Genomic DNA, 19,104 nt, shown 5'->3' on the forward strand with positions numbered 1-19,104 from the left:
CCCGATCATATTTAGAAATGTTGCTGTTGATTTGGAGATACACCTTGATTGTTTTTTAAAAATCAAACTAAACAAAAAACAAACTTAGTATACACCCATGGGGAGCAATTCGAGTAACTCCATTTAGACAGTCTATATAAAACAAGTGGTTGTTAATTTTGTATTAGAATTATACACTGTCTTATCAATAGCCGAGTTAATTTAATCTTGCTTGTTGACTGTTTGGCATGTCCATGTCCAGACTGCAATTTACAGTAGGCCTAGCCCCTATATCAGTATTAATGCTATAGCCTATGTTTAACAATGTATTTCCATATTGAAGCAATGCCATTAGAACAATGTAGACATGTTCAACATGTTTATCAAATATGGGGCAGGCTATTTAACAAACTAGGCTATAATAGACTAACATTCAAATTGGAGTTGATGACAATGCAATACACAACTTGACGCAACCACATATTTAGGCATGGAGCATGTTCTGGTTGGACAGTGAGGGCCAAGCCTCAACACACCCACAACTTGTTTATGTATCAAAATCACCCCCCCCCCCCCCCCAATTCCGGTTGTGAAAATAGCTCAAATATTACTGACACCTCACCAAACCTATAACGCTAGCGCTAAGATATACCATTCCATTAGGTTTGTTAAAATAGAGCACATCTAAAAATGCTACATCTCAATCAACTCCTGATCTACGTAAGTCTTTTCCCTATGTACCTTCAACCTTAACCCATCAGCTGTACCTGAACCAGTATCAGCACTCCACTACTCCACTGTCTTATAGAAAACATTGCTACTGCTATTGCTGCTGTTGTTCCTGGTCTTGTTCTGTTTTGTTGCCTTAAACCGCTATCAACAGGCCAGATTGGTGTCATCTTCAGAGATCCCTGGCGTGAGGGTATGTGCCCTTGGACTACATCGTGGAAGCCAGCACCATGCAGTCCATGGGCATATACACTTGCCTCATGGCTTAGTTCTTCATGGAGACCTGATCCATCAACACTGGAACCTTCAGACCCGCAGCACTGGACTCCTCAACTCTCAACCTATAATAGATCTACTTCGCAGTCACTGAAAATGGAATTCCTCTACCTCTCTCTCTTTCTCTCTCTCTCTCTCTCTCGCTCTCTCTCTCTCTAGGGCTTCATTGGAATCGCGGGCCTTTTTGGCCTACCTGGTGCTGATGGCAAAAGAGTACGTTTGTCTTTCTTTAACTTACCGCTACACACATCTAAATACTCACAACGTCTGTAATGATTAGGGCCAGGACTTTTTCCTGACCTCACCAAACACTTCTTGTGTACAAGAATGGAGGCAACTCTGACTACCTGTCCCAGTGGTGACTCTGATCTGCCCTCCCTCTGTTGATTTAAATGTGGGAACTGCCTCCAGCGTGCTATCAGGCTGCATTGAGTAAGACAGTGCGGGAGTGTTGGTGATGACTCATTGTGACCCCCCCCCCCCTATTGAGCCTTTGAACTGGCTAAACTAATCGAGGCCTTCCAAAAGCTCAGCCTCCAAGAACACCAGACCATTAGCCTACTTATCGCATGCACCCGGGGTTGCGTCATGGGTGAGCCTGCAATGGACCTTTCCACTATGCAGCTCCGCCATACTGTAGCAGGCCAATCTTTGTCTGTTGGTCACTGTGTCTGTCTGTCCTCTCTAACTTCCTCCTAATCTTAAAGGAAGACACCTATATGAGACAGAGCACGATGAAAGAGCTCCAATTAGCTGGCACAGCTGTAGGTTTGTGCAGAGCGCTCTAGAAGCAATACAAGTCGGCATGTACATCAAGCAGTATTTACACAGAGTAGCTAAACAAAATACAAATATATACAATACTCTAGGTAGCTTACAGTCTGTGATGGTTTGACATTATTACATGAGTGTAGTTGTTACTAGAATTATTCCCAGAGAGTACAATGTTGCTCTGATCTTATTATTGTCTCTCTCTCTCTCGTTCTATTTTCAGGGCGTTCCTGGAGAACCAGGGAAGAGGGGCAAGATGGGTAGGCCGGTAAAGTTGTCTCAACATACTTTTATAGATAATTATTTATATGAACTGTTATGAAATGTGTTGATGTCAGCCACAGCAGATGCTGTGTTAAGACCTAACCCACATGCATAAGACATCTATGGTCTCCAGAGACTGATACCGACAACCCTAACAGGACATGCGGTATATAGTGTCATGGAGGCTGATGGCAATGATAGACATAGCTCAGAGCTGTGTTTAGCAAATGTTAGCTTATTGAACAGTCAGACCTCTTTCTCTGTCATTCGGGTCCTCAGATCCTTATTTGTATTCAGTAGCGTTTTGCAGTGGGAAACAAGAGTGAGCATTCTTGTTTGGACAAATTCACATTCAGCACCTCCCAGTTCAGAATTTCAAAATGTTTTGTGACCACTGAACATGACGTTTGTTTCAGTGAGTCAGTGTTCTAGTTCCAGCATGGTTCTACAATATTGTAGCCAGACCTGCTCTCAAGCTGAGAACTCCTTTAAGAGGTTTGGTGCAAAGTCACACATTTGTCTACATCATTGTATGCTTCTCTCTTTGTTATTTCCATTGCTAATAGAAGGGTTACTCTAGGTTGAACACGTCGGAGATGTGCTACAACGCGGGTTTTTTGGACATAATAAGAAAAGGCTCATATTGAAATGATCTTATTTGGTCACCTTTCTCTCGATGGGATCATGTAGTTTGGATACTTTTTAAAAATGTCACCTTTATTGGACCAGGTAGGCCAGTTGAGAGCAAGTTCTCATTTACAACTGCGACCTGACCAAGTTAAAGCAAAGCAGTGCGACAAAAACAAAAACACGGAGTTACACATAAACAAACGTACGGTCAATAACACAATAGAAACATCTATGTACAGTGTGTGCAAATGTAGGGGGGTAAGGCAATAAATAGGCCATAGAGGTGAAATAATTACAATTTAACAATAACACTGGAGTGATAGATGTGCAGATGATGATGTGCAAGTAGAGATACTGGAGTGCAAAGGAGCAAAAAAATTAAATAAAATGACAGTATGGGGAAGCGGGAGTTGGATGGGCTATTTACAGATGGGCTGTGTACAGATACAGGGATCGGTAAGCTGCTCTGACAGCTGATGCTTAAAGTTAGAGGGATATATAAGACTCCAGCTTCAGTGATTTTTGCAATTCATTCCAGTCATTGGCTGCAGAGAACTGGAAGGAAAGGCGGCCAAAGGAAGTGTTGGCTTTGGGGATGACCAGTGAAATATACCTGCTGGAGCGTGTGCTACGGGTGGGTGTTGCTATGGTGACCAGTGTGCTGAGAAGGCGGGGCTTTACCTAGCAAATACTTATAGATGACCTGGAGCCAGTGGTGGGGTAGTATATGGGGCTTTGGTGACAAAACGGATGGCACTGGGATGGACTACATCCAGTTTGCTGAGTAGAGTGTAGGAGGCTATTTTGTAAATGACATCGCCGAAGTCAAGGATCGGTAGGATAGTTTTACGAGGGTATGTTTGGCAGCATGAGTGAAGTATGCTTTGTTGCGAAATAGGGAGCCGATTCAATTTGAGATTGGAGATGCTTAAGTCTGGAAAGAGAGTTTACAGTCTAACCAGACACCTAGGTATTTGTAGTTGTCCACATATTCTAAGTCAGAACTGTCCAGAGTAGTGATACTAGTCGGGCAGGTGGGTGCGGGCAACAGTCGGTTGAAGAGCATGCATTTAGTTTTACTAGCATTTAAAAGCAGTTGGAGGCCACGGAAGGAGTGTTGTATGGCATTGAAGCTTTTTTGGAGGCTTGTTAACAGTGTCCAAAGAAGGGCCAGATGTATACAGAATGGTGTCTGTGTAGAGGTGGATCCGAGAATCACCAGCAGCAAGAGCGACGTCATTGATATATACAGAGGAAAGAGTCTGCCCGAGAATTGAACCCTGTGGCACCTCCATAGAGACTGATAGAGGTCCGGACAACAGGCCCTCCGATTTGACACACTGAACTCTGTCTGAGAAGTAGTTGGTGAACCAGGCAGAGGCAGTCATTTGAGAAACCAAGGCTATTGAGTCTGCCGATAGGAATGCGGTGACTGACAGAGTCGAATTCCTTGGCCAGGTTGATGAAGACGGCTGCACAGTACTGTCTTTTATTGATGGTGGTTATATTGTTTAGGACCTTGAGCGTGGCTGAGGTGCACCCATGACCAGCTTGGAAATGGTCGGTGATCTGTTTGTTAACTTGGGTTTCAAAGATTTTAGAAAGGCAGGGCAGGATGGATATAGGTCTATAACAGTTTGGCTCTAGAGTGTCTCCCCCTTTGAAGAGTTGGATGACCGCGGCAGCTTTCCAATCTTTGGGGATCTCAGACGATACGAAAGCGAGGTTGAACAGGCTAGTAATAGGGGTTGCAACAATAGAAAGAGAGGGTCAAGATTTTAGAAAGAGAGGGTCCAGATTGTCTAGCCCAGCTGATTTTTAGGGATCCAGGCTTTGCAGCTCTTTCAGAACATCAGCTATCTGGATTTGGGTGAAGGAGAAGCTGCAACGGTGAGAGACTTGTTTCTGGAAAGGTGGATTTTTAAAAGTAGAAGCTCGAATTGTTTGGGCACAGACCTGAATAGTATGACAGAACTCTGCAGGCTATCTCTGCAGTAGATTGCAACTCTGCCCCCTTTGGCAGTTCTATCTTGTCGGAAGATGTTAGGGTTGGACATTTCAGGAGTTTTGGTGTCCTTCCTAAGCCATGATTCAGACACGGCTTGGACATCAGGGTTGGCGGAGTGTGCTAAAGCAGTGAATAAAACAAACTTAGGGAGGAGGCTTCTAATGTTAACATGCTTGAAACCAAGGCTTTTACGGTTACAGAAGTCAACAAATGAGAGCGCCTGGGGAATGGGAGTGGTGCTGGGGGCTGCAGGGCCTGGTTTAACCTCTACATCAACAGAGGAGGAGTAGGATAAGGGTACGGCTAAAGGCTATCAGAACTGGTCGTCTTGTGCGTTCAGAACAGAGAGTAAGAGGAGCAGATTTCTGGGCGCGGAAGAATATATTCAAGGCATAATGTACAGACAAAGGTATGGTTGGATGTGAGTACAGTGGAGGTAAACCTAGGCATTGAGTGACGATGAGAGAGGTTTTGTCTCTAGAGGCACCAGTTAAGCCAGGTGAGGTCACCAAATGTTAGGGGGATGGAACAAATGGGCTATCTAAGGCATATTGGGCAGGGCTAGGGGCTCTACAGTGAAATAAGACAATCGCTAAACAAAACAGCAATAGACAAGTCATATTGACATTAGGGAGAGACATGTGTAACCGAGTGATCATAGGGTTCAATGAGTAGCACTAGATGAGTCAGGGAGCCAATTCTGTAGTCGCTGCTACACTAGGCGAGCTGGAGACACGGCGATTCAGACAGCTAGCGGGCCGGGGCAAGCAGATGGGCATCCGGCGACATCGCAACGGAAGAGCCTGTTGAGACCACCGCGGACCGTTACATTGGCAGACCAGTCGTTATGGATCGGCGGGGCTCCATGACGGCAGTAAAGGGTCCGGGTCAATTGGCAAAAGAGGTATTTTGGCCCAAGAATTGGCTGGTGGACTTCTTTGGCTAGCCGGGAGATGGGCCTAGCTCGAGTCTAGCTTCAGGCTAACTGGTGCTTGCTTCAGGACAGAGACGTAAGCCAGGAGTAGCCACTCGCATTGCAGCTAGCTGCGATGATCCGGTGTAAAGTTTCAGAGCTTGCGGTAGGAATCTGGAGATGTGGTAGAGAAAAAGCAGTCTGATATGCTCTGGGTTGATATCGCGCTGTTTAGACTGGCAGGAATTGACCAGGTTGAGGCTGGCTGATGTCCGAGTTAACGGTGAGGACCGCTAGCAGTGGCAAACTGACTACTAGCTAGTAGCTAGTTAGCTGTCTAGCTTCTGATGGGGGTTCCGATTTGAAAGTATAAAAATAGCAGATCCGTACCACAGTGGGTGAGGCGGGTTGCAGTATATTCAGTCCGTAGATGGAAAGTGAGAGAAAAACATATGCAAAATATATACAAATAAAACGATATATACACGGGACAAGACAAAGACACACGTCCGACTGCTACGCCATCTTGGACCTCCTGTAGGTTTTGTTTGTGTGTGAGTCTGTCTTTCAAATAACATTTTATTTGTCATGTTTTGTAAACAACAGGTGTAGACTAACAGTGAAATACTTACTTACGTTAGCCAGGAGTAGGATTCAAAGAAAGAAATAGAAAAATAACAACGAGGAATAAATACACAATGTGTAACGATAACTAGTATATACTATATACACAGGGTACCAGTACCGAGGCGATGTGCAAGAGTATGAGGTAATTAAGGTAGATATGTACATATACTGTAGGTAGGGGTAAAGTGACTAGGCAACAGGATAGATAGATAAGCAGTAGCAGCAGCATGTGTCTAGAATCAAGAGGGTCAAAACTTAAACTAAACACAGTCTCAAATAGCTGCCTGTCCCTTTTAATAGCTGGGCATCTGCACACATTTCATTAAATCAACACCGGTTTCAAACGCAAGGTCTAAATGAATTGTTTACGAGGTTCAATGCTTGATTTGGTACAGTAAATTATTCAGTACTTGACTTTTTTGTAATGACTAAGAAACTGCTAGCCATTTGGCTGCTAACAGCTGAGAACTGCTAGCTAACTGGCAAGCACATAAACAACTTCAGGAGTACAGGCCCCTAAAAATCGGTTGATCGCCCTCTAGTGACAAAGGGAAGAACTGACAAATGCACTGTCAAAGAGGATAAACATTTTTTCTGTCAAGGAAAGGTTTTTATTTATAGAGGTTCCTGGTGGAGAGCCAGACGCGATTACCAGGATGGAACATGGGAGCCTCACTTGCGGTGGTGATCCGCCTGCTCTTTCTGATGGCAGGTTGTGCGCTGGAGTCTCACGTGGGCATCGTTCCATACCTCTTCTGCACATCTGAACTACTGAAAGCCAATGCAGCCTGCTGCCTATTGGCTTTCAGTAAATAAGACTTACAAAGAAACGCAAGCCACTGTTGTTGAAGCGCTAGCGCGGCTTAGAAAAAACTATTCTCCAATGAGGTTATTATTTATGTGGTAGCTTTTAAGTGGGGTTGTGTGTATAGTATGCATGCACTTGCATTCATGAGGGAGCGTTTGTATGTGCAGGCATTTTCTTTGTTTTGGCATATGTACAGTTTGTGTTTTTGAGTGTGTGCATGCTCTCTTCCCCTCTGACGCATCTAGAGGTCAGCTATTCCCTAGGGATCTTTGACTGCCTCACTTACAGTATGTCAAGTGGTAAAGCCATTCTCTGTACGCAGATTCCCTTTTTAGGTTCAGCAGACTGTCTGTTAACTGCTAAACTCTGTTCTCACGATCTTACAATTGTTTGCCGACATTTAATACTTGCTGACAGAGGCTGTTTAGTTTTTCAGACAGAGTGGAAAGATGACCTGTGCCTGCAGAGATTTCGGATGTTGTCCTGTGACAATGATAAATTATATCCACATAGAAACAAAATGCACATAATCGCAGTGTATGTACTCACTCGCTCACTCACTCGCACATTTTGCGACTCCTGTGGCAGGCTGGGCGCAGTGCACGCAGACACGGTCGCCAGGTGCACGGTGTTTCCTCCGACACATTGGTGCGGCTGGCTTCCGTGTTAAGCGGGCATTGTGTCAAGAGGCTGTGCGGCTTGGCTGGGTTGTGTTTCGGAGGAGGCACGGCTCTCGACATTCGCCTCTCCCGAGTCCGTACGGGGGTTGCAGCGATGAGACAAGACTAACTACCACTTGGATCCCACAAAAAAAAAGAGTGGAGGCTGTTATAGCAGCAAAGGGGGTGACCAACTCCACATTAATACCCATGATTTTAGAATGAGATGGTCCAAGATGTGTCCACATACTTTTGATCATGTAGGGTACCTGCAGGATTTAAGTAAAGTTTTACCAGAGATTGCATTCGCAACACATTGACATTTTAATTCGGGATATGGGGATCCCTAAGGGCTCAGACATTTGCTGGCAGAGAGTACTTAGGATCTCTGAACCTAATTTGCGAATCGAGTACGTGCCCATTTTACATGTGGAATCACAGGAAAAATCGGATGCCTTAGGGTGGTCCCTAAAACACGGCAGACGAATGCCAGATCCACTTTCGTTGCGATGTGTACAAGCCTTACGACACATTGCTTGCCCTCTTGGAGTACTGCTCAGCTACAGTCCCAGGGACCTTTACGTTTTATCCAATCAAATCATGTTTAGATGTTAGTTTGGTAGATTTGGATACTAAAGTTATTTTCAATTTAAGATGCCATTTTTGGGCTTAAAATTATTCAGTGAGTTTGCTTAGCCTCTGGTGTAGTATTGTGTGGTGCAGACTGAAGACCTGTATAAATTAGTGTTTTTACTTAGCTCCAGAGTAATCAGATTGACAGAGTACACTCCTCGAAAGTAATGTGATGTAGTTTTGCAGACACAATAGCTTAAGAAAAGGGCTACCTGACATAATTCAAAACAGTCATCCATTAAATGAGTTGGGAAAAAAGCAAATCTGCCTCTTTGAGTTGTGTTTTTGGCACAACAAGTCTGTTTCCACATTTGTTCCACTTCCATAAGGCAGTGATTATAGTATGATTTGTCATTGGGCTGGCAATTAAGGCAGTACAATTTGTCTGCTCGTGTTCCCCCCCCATGCATTTGAAACCGCAATCGGCGGTCTCAACAAATATCACTCAGGCAGAATTTTCCTGTCAAAAGTATCTCCATTCATCTGAAAGGTTGCAAGATCGAATCCCTGAGCTGACAAGGTAAAATCTGTTCTGCCCCTGAACAAGGCATTTAACCCACTGTTACTAGGCCGTCATTGAAAATAAGAATTTGTTCTTGACTGACTTGCCTCGTAAAATAAATAAATATCTAGACATCTGATTTTCCAGCTCATTTCCTGGCACTGTAAAATGCACTCATTTTTTGTTTTTGTTATGTGGCGCTAGGTGAGTGTGTTATGATTCTCCTCGTCTGCGAGCTTAGAGGGGTGTTCAATAGACTTTGTTGTTTAGAAACAAAACTGCTGCGTGCTCAACTGTGGGGTAAAACAGACAGGGTTGGCTTAAATTGTTGACAACATGTAAACAATATTTAGTCTCCAATGTTTATTGAAAATATAAATAAATGTGCACAATGAGCACTTGTCTCAAATACATTGTTGCAGTTGTTGGTTAGCTAACTAGGTCATTTTTAAACATAATAGCATAGACATTCAATCAGTCAAAAACACGTCAAAACAAGACATGATATCAAGAACAAGATAACCCTAGCTGAAACGAGCCACCTACCATTCCCCACACGACAGCTTCTTGTCATTGTTGCTAGCTATCTGGCCATCCAGAATCACAACAACGCAGACTTCTGCCCCATTGAAGCGTGCACATCATTTTCGTGACGTTCTCAGCTAACCTGTCTAAGGTGCTGTCAGTGACATTCTCAAATGGGATTATCTGTGCACTTTGCAGCAGTTTAACCAACCCAGATTAAGCCCGCTCCTTGACTCAAGTGCATCTATTGAGAATTTTCTAGTCCAGGAGTATGTTTTAATATGGGTTTAATGTACTCATGGAGACTCTGAAAGTGTCATAACTTTACATACCTTTGAGCTTTGGAATATTATGAAGTTTGACAAAAAGTTCTATCAATTTATGACTAAGGCTTCCTAAAACTAAATTACCTTTGTGTCGGAATGAAAGTATGAAACCTCAAGGAAAGCTTTGTCTGCAGATTACACCCATCTGGTAAGAAATATGCATTTAATGATACACAGCTCTGCACATCCACCCCGATCAAGACTAATGAACCATTCGCAATTGGCCTTCTAAAACAAGGCATACTGTAGAGGAAAAAGAGCAGAGCCCATCCATTACATTAAGTGTTCCTGGATGGTTTAGTTTAGTGTAGTGCCATTGCTCCTGTTCCAGTAAGGGGAAGCTACAACCTCAGAACACCCATCTCAAGCATAGCTCATATTAGCAACTCGGTTATTTCTAACAGGACTGACTGGCTGGCTGTGTTGTTCTCAGGCTCCTGAGTGGCGCAGCGGCCTAAGTCCCTGCATCTCAGTGCTAGAGGTGTCATTACAGACCCCGGTTCAATTCCAGGCTGTAGCACAACCGGCTGTGATTAGGAGTCCCATAGGGCGGTACACAATTAAATTGGCCCAGCGTCATTCGGGTTTGGCTGGGGTATTTGATCTTTACTGACTTGCCAAGTTAAATACATTTAAAAAATGTAAACCGTTTGTTTCTAAATTGAGCGATAGCAGTACACACCCGTTATGCTATGTGCTTTCAAATAATGGGTCATTTTGCTACTGATTTGAAGATGTTTTTGAATGTAATATATGTCATGTTATATTTCACTTATGTTACAATTACTAGAAGCTATACAATTACTGCAATGGCTTTGCTGTGACTAAAATGAAAGTGTATTGTGTAATAATAATCTGAAGGCAGAATTTGTGATATTCTGTAAGAGTTATTTCTGACCTGAAATGAATAAATGTAAGATAAATTGAGTTTGAATGTGAAATACTGTAGAATGCAAACGTTTTCAACAACTCTGTAGTGTGATAGCCCATTGTCGATTATAAAACCTGATTTAGCATGCATTGTACTAGCACACGTTTTTTCTAGAGTGAATAAAAAAATCTAATCAAAGCCAAAGGGCAAACAAAGATTGGGATGATGTCTTCATGATTTGTTTTTGATTTCTGAACAGCATTAGCATCAGGGTCAAAGTTAGCCTGGTTCCAGATCTGTATGTGCTTTAGCCAACTCCTCTGCCATCTGCTCTGACCATCGGAGCACTTGTAGGTCTGGGACCAGACTAGCAGTAGCACTCTTACTTTCTTTATAATCAGACCTGGTGATACTATGCAGTAGTACAAATGTAACTACTGTGATTAGTAGAACTACTGTGCAGTAGTACAAATGTAACTACTGTGATTAGTAGAACTACTGTGCATTAGTACAAATGTAACTACTGTGATTAGTAGAACTACTGTGCATTAGTACAAATGTAACTACTGTGATTAGTAGAACTATTAGTACAAATGGATGTACCAATCGCAGATTGTCGCTTTAACGCTGCTCTCTCTCCAGGGGTTTCCTGGAGACTTTGGTGAAAGAGGACCACCAGGACCAGACGGGGACCCAGTAAGTGACCTTTCGTGAACAAACACGCACACACACAGCATTGGTCCATACAGTTTCTATCTAGGCATACTATATTACTTTACCCCACATCACTATGTAGGAAGGTGTAAAACCTCCACAGGCACTGTCCTACATAGTACACATCCACATCCCCTCTTTCCCAGTGAAATACTTTTCCATTTACCTCATTCTCACCTGTGTAATGAAGTGAAATCTTTAAGAGCACTTAACTCACCACACCAACCGCACACACACTCCCATACACACTCTTCCCCTGGCTTTTCACTCAGTGGGAATGTGGACTGTGATACTTTTCAACAATGATAAGAAAATCCTCTCTGACCACAAAGGATCCAAGAGATTGACTGTGTTTCCATGTTTTCTTTGTAAATACTTTTTGGACATACAGATGGACAGACAAGGTTTATGATACTGCATGTGTTTTTTGTAATATTGATTTTTTTTTTCCATTGGCATCATTAATTGGCATCAAGGCCTTAAAAATTGTCAGACTCCAGCCATCCTAGTCATAGACTGTTCTCTCTGCTACCGCACGGCAAGCGGTACTGGAGCGCCAAGTCTAGGTCCAAGAGGCTCCTAAATAGCTTCTACCCCCAAGCCATAACACTCCTGAACAGCTATTTAAATGGCTACCCAGACTATTTGCAGTTGGAAGCACAGAATTGTCTAGAATGTCATTGTATGCTGTAGCGTTAAGATTTCCCTTCGAACTAAGGGGCCTAGACCAAACCATGAAAAACAGCCCCAGACCATTATTACAGCTGGCACTATGCATTGGGGAAGGTAGTGTTCTCCTGGCATCTGCCAAATCCAGATTAATCTGTTGGACTACCAGATGGTGAAGAGTGATTCATCAATCCATTGAACGCGTTTCCAATACTCCAGAGTCCAATGGCGGAGAGCTTTCAACCACTGCAGCCGATGCTTGGCTATGCTCATGCTGACTTTAGGCTTTTGTGCGGCTGCCTGGCCATGGAAATCCATTTCATGAAACTCTCGACGATCAGTTCTGCAGCTCTAGCAGGGCAGAAATCTGACAAACTGACTTGTTGAAAGTCACTGAGCTCTTCAGTAAGGCCATTCTACTGCACTGCCAGTGTTTGTCTATGGAGATTGCATTGCTGTGTGCTCTCTTTTATACATCTGTCTGCAACGTTTCAGGCTGAAATAGCTACGTTCACTCATTTGAAGGGGTGTCCACATGCTTTTGTGTATATATAGTGTATATTGTATGCCCCAGAAATCTGGAAATGATATTTTATGCTAATTCATTTTTTTTTTTTTTTACTAGTTATTTAAAAAAATAAGGGTCAAAATGATTGGCAACCTTTTTTTTCAATACTCTGCCACCTTCCCCTTGCGGGGATAATGGCACTGAGCCTTTTTCTAAAATGTTTTACGAGATTGGAGAACACATGGTGAGGGATCTTAGAACAATCCTGCAAACTGAATCAATACAGCCTGATCAACTCTAATAGAAGGAGATGTTGCGCTGCTTGAGGCACATGGTGGTCACACAACGTATCTGTATACCCACTCATATGAAATCCTAATTTATTTATTTCAACTGACAGATTTCCTTAAATGAACTGTAATGCAGTAAAATCTTTGAAATTGTTGTATGTTGCGTTTATACTTTTGTTCAGTATAGCTCAGTATTTTCGTTATTTCTTTTATACAGTCTTTTTTTGGTCATCTTTATCAAGGGTGACAATAACTGTCAGGCTATTGCTATTGGAAGGTGAATGCAACAACAACCTCAGATTGGCTGATGAAGGCTGAAATAATTTGGCCGGTGGGCGGATCTCCACAGATCATGTCCCGCTATCTTTTCAGTTGACTTTATTTTCACTTTTCCTCTGGAAAAGGGAATTTAGCTCGTTTGAGTTTCTTGACTTCCTGCGAGGCTAGCCTCCATCTCTCCTCTCTTCAGAAAAAGGAGAGGAGAATAAAGTGATCCTTTCATCATGGGCTGCAAGGCAGGAGGAAATGGGCATGGCACGTAGCAGAGGGGGCGAGGCAGGGGGTCAACAATCCTCTCTCTGTGTCCCGCTGCAACTGTTCTCTTCTTGCATTGCCAGGGAAGATAGAACCTGGAGATTACATGAACTGCAGCAGGACGGACAGCGGGCCTAGCTCCCAATTCACCTGCTCTCACACATGCACGAGCATGCACTAACATTCGCACACACACAAATGTCCCTCACCACCCCCTTCCTTAGTCTTCACTAAACACTCTTCTGAGCGTGTTTGTTAAAAAAAAGCAGGTCATTTTTAAAATGTGATTTCGCCTTCATTTAACCAGGTAAGCTAGTTGAGAACAAGTTCTCATTTGCAACTGCGACCTGGCCAAGATAAAGCAAAGCAGTGCGACACAAACAACAACACAGAGTTACACATGGAATAAAAAAGCGTACAGTCAATAACACAATAGAAAAAAAAGAAAGTCTATATACAGGGTGTGCAAATGGCGTGAGGCAGGCAATTAATAGGCCACCGAAGCGAAGTAATTACAATTTAGCAGATTAACACTGGAGTGATAAATGAGCAGATGATGATGTGCAAGTAGAGATGCTGGTGTGCAAAAGAGCAGAAAAGTAAATAAAAACAATATGGGGATGAGGTAGGTAGATCGGGTGGGCTATTTACAGATGGATCCAGCATATATCCCCAGAAACCTGTTCTCTCTCTCTCTCTCTCTAGCGCTCTCACAATCACACTTCCTCTCTTCCTCTTTCCTCTCCAAGGGTTTGCTTGGAGCCTGTGGTCCTAATGGAGTTCTTGGACTTATTGTAAGTATAAACTGTGTCTGTGCCTCTGTTTGCTTCTGTGTACCATTTTTATGTTTGTTTTATTGGTTTGTGTGCACGGGTGTCAACATCCATTTCCACCCAACACTGGCTTTGAAGACCATATCTTCAAAAGGCGTGGAGAGCCGTTTAATGTACTGTAAGTCTTTTCATTGGTTGGATATGTTCAGAATGACTTACTGCCTGGCCCATATTTTCCCACTGGGCACACACTGATTGAATCAACGTTTTTTCCACTTTGAATTGACGTCTGTGCCCCGTGGGGGGGCTTTTTGTTGGCCACACGACACGACCCAAAGGCATCTCAGAAGCCCCGTGACAGAATGGCCTTCCCTTCTTTTATCCTGCCTGGGATCTATAAATGACACTCCAAACAGCACACGGCCTTCAATCTACACCAATTCCCCCAGAGACTAACAAGGGAGCTGCTGGGTACATCCCAATGATCTCTCCTTTCTCCCCAAGTGTGCATTTGTTCACTTCCCTTCATGGATTTGAAAGGGAATTACTGGTAGATGGAAACTCCCTCAGCACCAATCCAATGCTTTTAAATTGTTGAGAAGTAGTGAACAAGTGCACACTAAAGGAGGAATGAGAGAATATTGGGGTGTGCACGCTGTGTCCTCTGATTCCTTTCTAATTTGGCTTTATAAAGAGCCAGTTCCTCCGTCATGGGCGAAATTGCATCTGACTATAACGTTTCCCTAGTTTTCTCCCGTCCGCTTTGTTCCTCGCAGCTCCCCCTACTCTATCCTCAGCCACCAGCAGGCCTATACTTGGAAATACTGAGGGCCTCTAATTACAGCTGTGCCCTTAGTCTCAGTCTGACTAGGCATCCACCTGATCCTGGTGGTAAACACAGCAGCCCTTTCCTCTGCCACCGAGCCACATTTCTGTTTGCTTGTAAATATACAACTGCCATTTTCGAGCCGACACCCCACCGTTGCACCATTTGGGATCCAGCCTGTGACAGTTGCCGTGGCCCATTTGCTACTGTTTGAATGCGCATAGGTCAACATTATCTGCAGGCCTTCAATCGAGCACAGGATTCTTTCTAATAAGACTCCTTTGTAATGGCCGTCAAAGACTTGGATCATGTCTCGAATTTGAGCAAACTTGAACACACACTGGAGAGAAGGAAAGTAATACTCTTCTTTTGGGACACCCAGTTCTGAATCCTCGAACTTAGAGGGACCTCCTAACTGAATGAAACTCAAAGCATGCATTCACACGCAGCCACACACACACACACACAGCCACACACACACACACAGATCCAGCTAACGCCATGCTCTCAAAGGCAGGAAAATGTAATTAAATTAATCTCCAACCCAATACACCCAATCTATGTATTTGGTGCTTATACCTAGGAACAGAGGAACTAGCTGGAAGATATTCACTATCATTAGAGTAACACTTGACAGTGTTTTGAATTGTGAAACTGTAACGGGCTTCCTCCTTCTCTTCATCCGAAGAGGAGTAGCAAGGATTGGACCAAAGTGCAGCGGGGTGTGAATTCATAATGATTTATTTAACAAGACAAAGACGAAACGAAATCCACTTTAGAAATACAAAATAACAAAACGAACTAAACAGACCTAAACTTACGAACTTACATGAAACGAAGAACACACGAACAGGAACAGACAAACCGAAACAGTCCCGTGTGGTAACATGTACTGACACGGAAGACAACCACCCACAACAAACAATGTGAAACAACCTACCTTAATATGACTCTCAATCAGAGGAAACGCCAAACACCTGCCTCTAATTGAGAGCCATACCAGGCAACCCATTAACCCAACATAGAAAACACATAACATAGACTACCCACCCAAACTCACGCCCTGACCAATTAAACACATACCAAACAACAGAAAACAGGTCAGGAACGTGACAGAAACACTTCCTGATTTCCTTCCTCAAGGGGTGCGTTCCAGGTCGCCTACATTGTACATTTTTGGGGGGGTGATTCAACGTACAATTGTAAGGCAACCAGCTGTGATAGGATTGTGAGTTTTGTAGCATATAGCTGTACTAACATACATTCTCAAGTTGAGTTGTATGTTCACTCAACTTTGAATTTTAGGTTGAGTGAACATTCATTTCATCTTGAGAATTTATTCAACATTATTTGCATATGTCCCCGTGTAAAATGTAAGTATTTATGACAATATATAACATATATCATAAGGCCTTTGAGGGCCTAGTTACTGTACACCCTAAAGCAGTGGTCTAAAAGTTGCATTATGCTGGCTTGCAAAGTAATGTATATTCCTATTGGAATCCAGTCAGAGTGAGGATATCCAACAATTTGACATTTTTATTATCTCTAACCTATATTGAGAATAACTGCCAGGGTAATGTACATTTGTCATTTTACTCAACAAGCTTGTTGAAATTCAGCTCAATTCGAGTAGAGTTTGTTGATTAAATTAACAATTGTAAGGCAACCAGCTGCAATGGGAGTGTGACTTTTCTCAACATTTGGACATGTACTGTAGCTGAACAAACATACAGTGTTGCCTTCCAAAGGCAAACATGAATTTGTAATTTTACTCAACAAGCTTTTTCAAATTCAGCTCACTTCAAGCAGAGTTTGTTGAGTCAACACACTTTAACACATTAGCTCAAAGTCTTGTCCTTCTGAAGTCCACTAAACTCGCATAATAACACTGATTAAGCAATTGGTTAAATTGGCTTTTTACAGACCAGATTATCAGGACATTAATATGGCTTTGTGTCTCTCTCCTTCTGGCCTCAGGGTGACATGGGACCTAATGGGAAGGTGGGCCTTCTAGGACCCAATGGACTGAAGGTGATCACACACACACACACACACACACACAGAGGGCCATTGCACCTACCTTACTCCTTTATAACCCCACTAGTGTAGTAGTATACTGTACATCTGGGAAAATATGAGTTTCTGCTCCTGTTAAAGTAGTGAGTTACTGTTGTCCTATCTATACTATATGGAATAATACTGCCAATTTAATTAGATGCCTTCGTGGAACTTTAACAAACAGTTTATAGCTGTCAGTGCAGTTGTTGACCAGTGCAGCTCCACAATAATATAGTGAATAATACTAAGTTACTGATTTATTGGGGTGGGACAGGCCAGACAGGAAAGGGGACAGTTTGATTGGTCCCAATCTCTATATGTGTGTGTGTTTCTTGCAGGGGGTGCCCGGCAACCCAGGAGAACCAGGACTGAAAGGTGATAAGGTGATCTGAATATTCCCGTTATTGGCCTGTGATTGAGCAGCATGTGATGGATAATGTACTGGATAATGTACTGGTCATGTTCATTAGGTCACACAACATAATCCTTTTTTTCGACGGAAAACAAAAATTATGAGTCCAGGTAGTAGCTCCATGTTACATTAAGTTGTCTTCTGTTTAGTGCCTAATGAACACAACCCTGGCCTAGTGTAAGTACAAGTGAGACTTGTTGCCTTAGCTTAGCATGTAAGGTGATAAACTGATATTTTGGTAGTCACACATACACAATTGTTAAAACCGGCATTTTTACAGAAATGTTGATTAATCTACATTGTCCTTGTAAAAATAACCTTAATAAAGTAAAGTAAATATAGGCCATCATACAGTAAGTCAAGGAAGCCAACACTCCCCTCCCTGTTCTCTCTTGTTCTTAATTTGGGTGGTTCGATCCCTGAATGGTGATTGGCTCACAGCCAATATACCACTGGTATGACAAAACATGTATTTTTACTGCTCTAATTACGTTGATAAGGCACCTCGGGTTTGTGATATATGGCCAATATACCACGGCTAAGGGCTGTGTCCAGACACTCCGCGTTGCGTCGTGGTATAAGAACAGCCCTTATCTGTGGTATATTGGCCATATACCACACACTCTCGTGCCGTATTGCTTAAACATGCCCCGGTGAACTCATCTATTGAATTGAGTGTCAGAGACATATGGATGGATGTTACTACATCCATACATTTACTCATTGGCATCAGCACCACGTGGAACAGGTGTATTAGACCGCTGTGCCACTCGGAGGGGATAACATTTATTGAAATTACTGGAATTCTGATAGACTTTGGTTTTTAATGTAAATATATAATTTAATCGTATTATTATATGTAGTAGAAAGCGATGGGTTAGAAGAAGCCTACATGACCAACCCATAAAGTAAAATGTAACATCCATATATGGCCAGCTATGTAAACTTTAACATTGATTTATCCTACAGTAGGTGTTGTTCAATTGGTAACATACATTTTTGTCTTCTTCTAATGCCTCTTAAGGGGGAAAAGTAACTGAATGTAATCAAAATGCGTTACTGAGTGTGGTTTATCCAAAAGTTACGTTAATGATTAAAAATTTGGACAGGTAACTACTAACTGTAAAAGATTACATTTAGAAAGTAACCTACCCAACCCTAGTGATCGGGTATAGGGAATGCTAATCGTTGCAAAGTTGTAATGAGTATTGTCTTGTGGTAAAATGTTGAATATGAGCAATAGAACGCAGACATTTCACTTTTGCTAACGGTGTTCTCTCTTTCCCCCTCCATTCTTTCACTTCCTCCAACCACATTAGGGTGACATTGGGCTTCATGGAGAGCAGGGAAAGATCGGCTTCCAAGGAGACAAGGTAGAACCCAAACCCCCCAGGTTAACCCTTTAATTTCCTCTCCGCTGACCTCCGACTGCCCAAGCAAATGTACACACTCACACACAGAGCCTTGGCCTTGGAGATGTGAACCAAAGTCGTGCATGTCTGACGGCTGGTGAAGTTCCCATCGATCTCATTGGATATCATGCTTTCAGAGTAGTTCTGTTGCTGCTGAGTTTATTAAGATAATTGGGGTCTGTGTATCTAACAGGGTGTTCAGGGTACTCCAGGGTTGCCAGGTACCAGAGGAAAACCAGGACTTCAGGTGAGTTCTCCCGCTATGAATTGCTTTGGGATAAGGATTTTAGTTTGGCCATGCAAAATGCATCATCATCACCGTTTTTGCTCTGTACTGAAAGTGCTCGAATTGATATGCACAATTCTTTGAAGATGTTATTAATA

General features: G+C 42.8%; 1 protein-coding gene across 1 annotated transcript in view; it reads left to right on the forward strand.

Annotated features, from left to right (window-relative positions):
• The window catches only part of col27a1a (collagen, type XXVII, alpha 1a), a 209,378-nt gene that overhangs the window by 60,060 nt on the left and 130,214 nt on the right, over nt 1-19,104 (forward strand). Inside the window, exons 13-20 of the mRNA XM_038970195.1 lie at nt 1,144-1,197; nt 1,979-2,023; nt 11,164-11,217; nt 13,986-14,030; nt 16,816-16,869; nt 17,235-17,279; nt 18,628-18,681; nt 18,914-18,967. Coding sequence (XP_038826123.1) covers nt 1,144-1,197; nt 1,979-2,023; nt 11,164-11,217; nt 13,986-14,030; nt 16,816-16,869; nt 17,235-17,279; nt 18,628-18,681; nt 18,914-18,967 — 405 coding nt within the window. The remainder of the gene's footprint in view (nt 1-1,143; nt 1,198-1,978; nt 2,024-11,163; nt 11,218-13,985; nt 14,031-16,815; nt 16,870-17,234; nt 17,280-18,627; nt 18,682-18,913; nt 18,968-19,104) is intronic.

The sequence above is a fragment of the Salvelinus namaycush genome, chromosome 31 (genome assembly GCF_016432855.1).
Source record: "Salvelinus namaycush isolate Seneca chromosome 31, SaNama_1.0, whole genome shotgun sequence".
NCBI classification, from domain to species: Eukaryota; Metazoa; Chordata; class Actinopteri; order Salmoniformes; family Salmonidae; genus Salvelinus; species Salvelinus namaycush.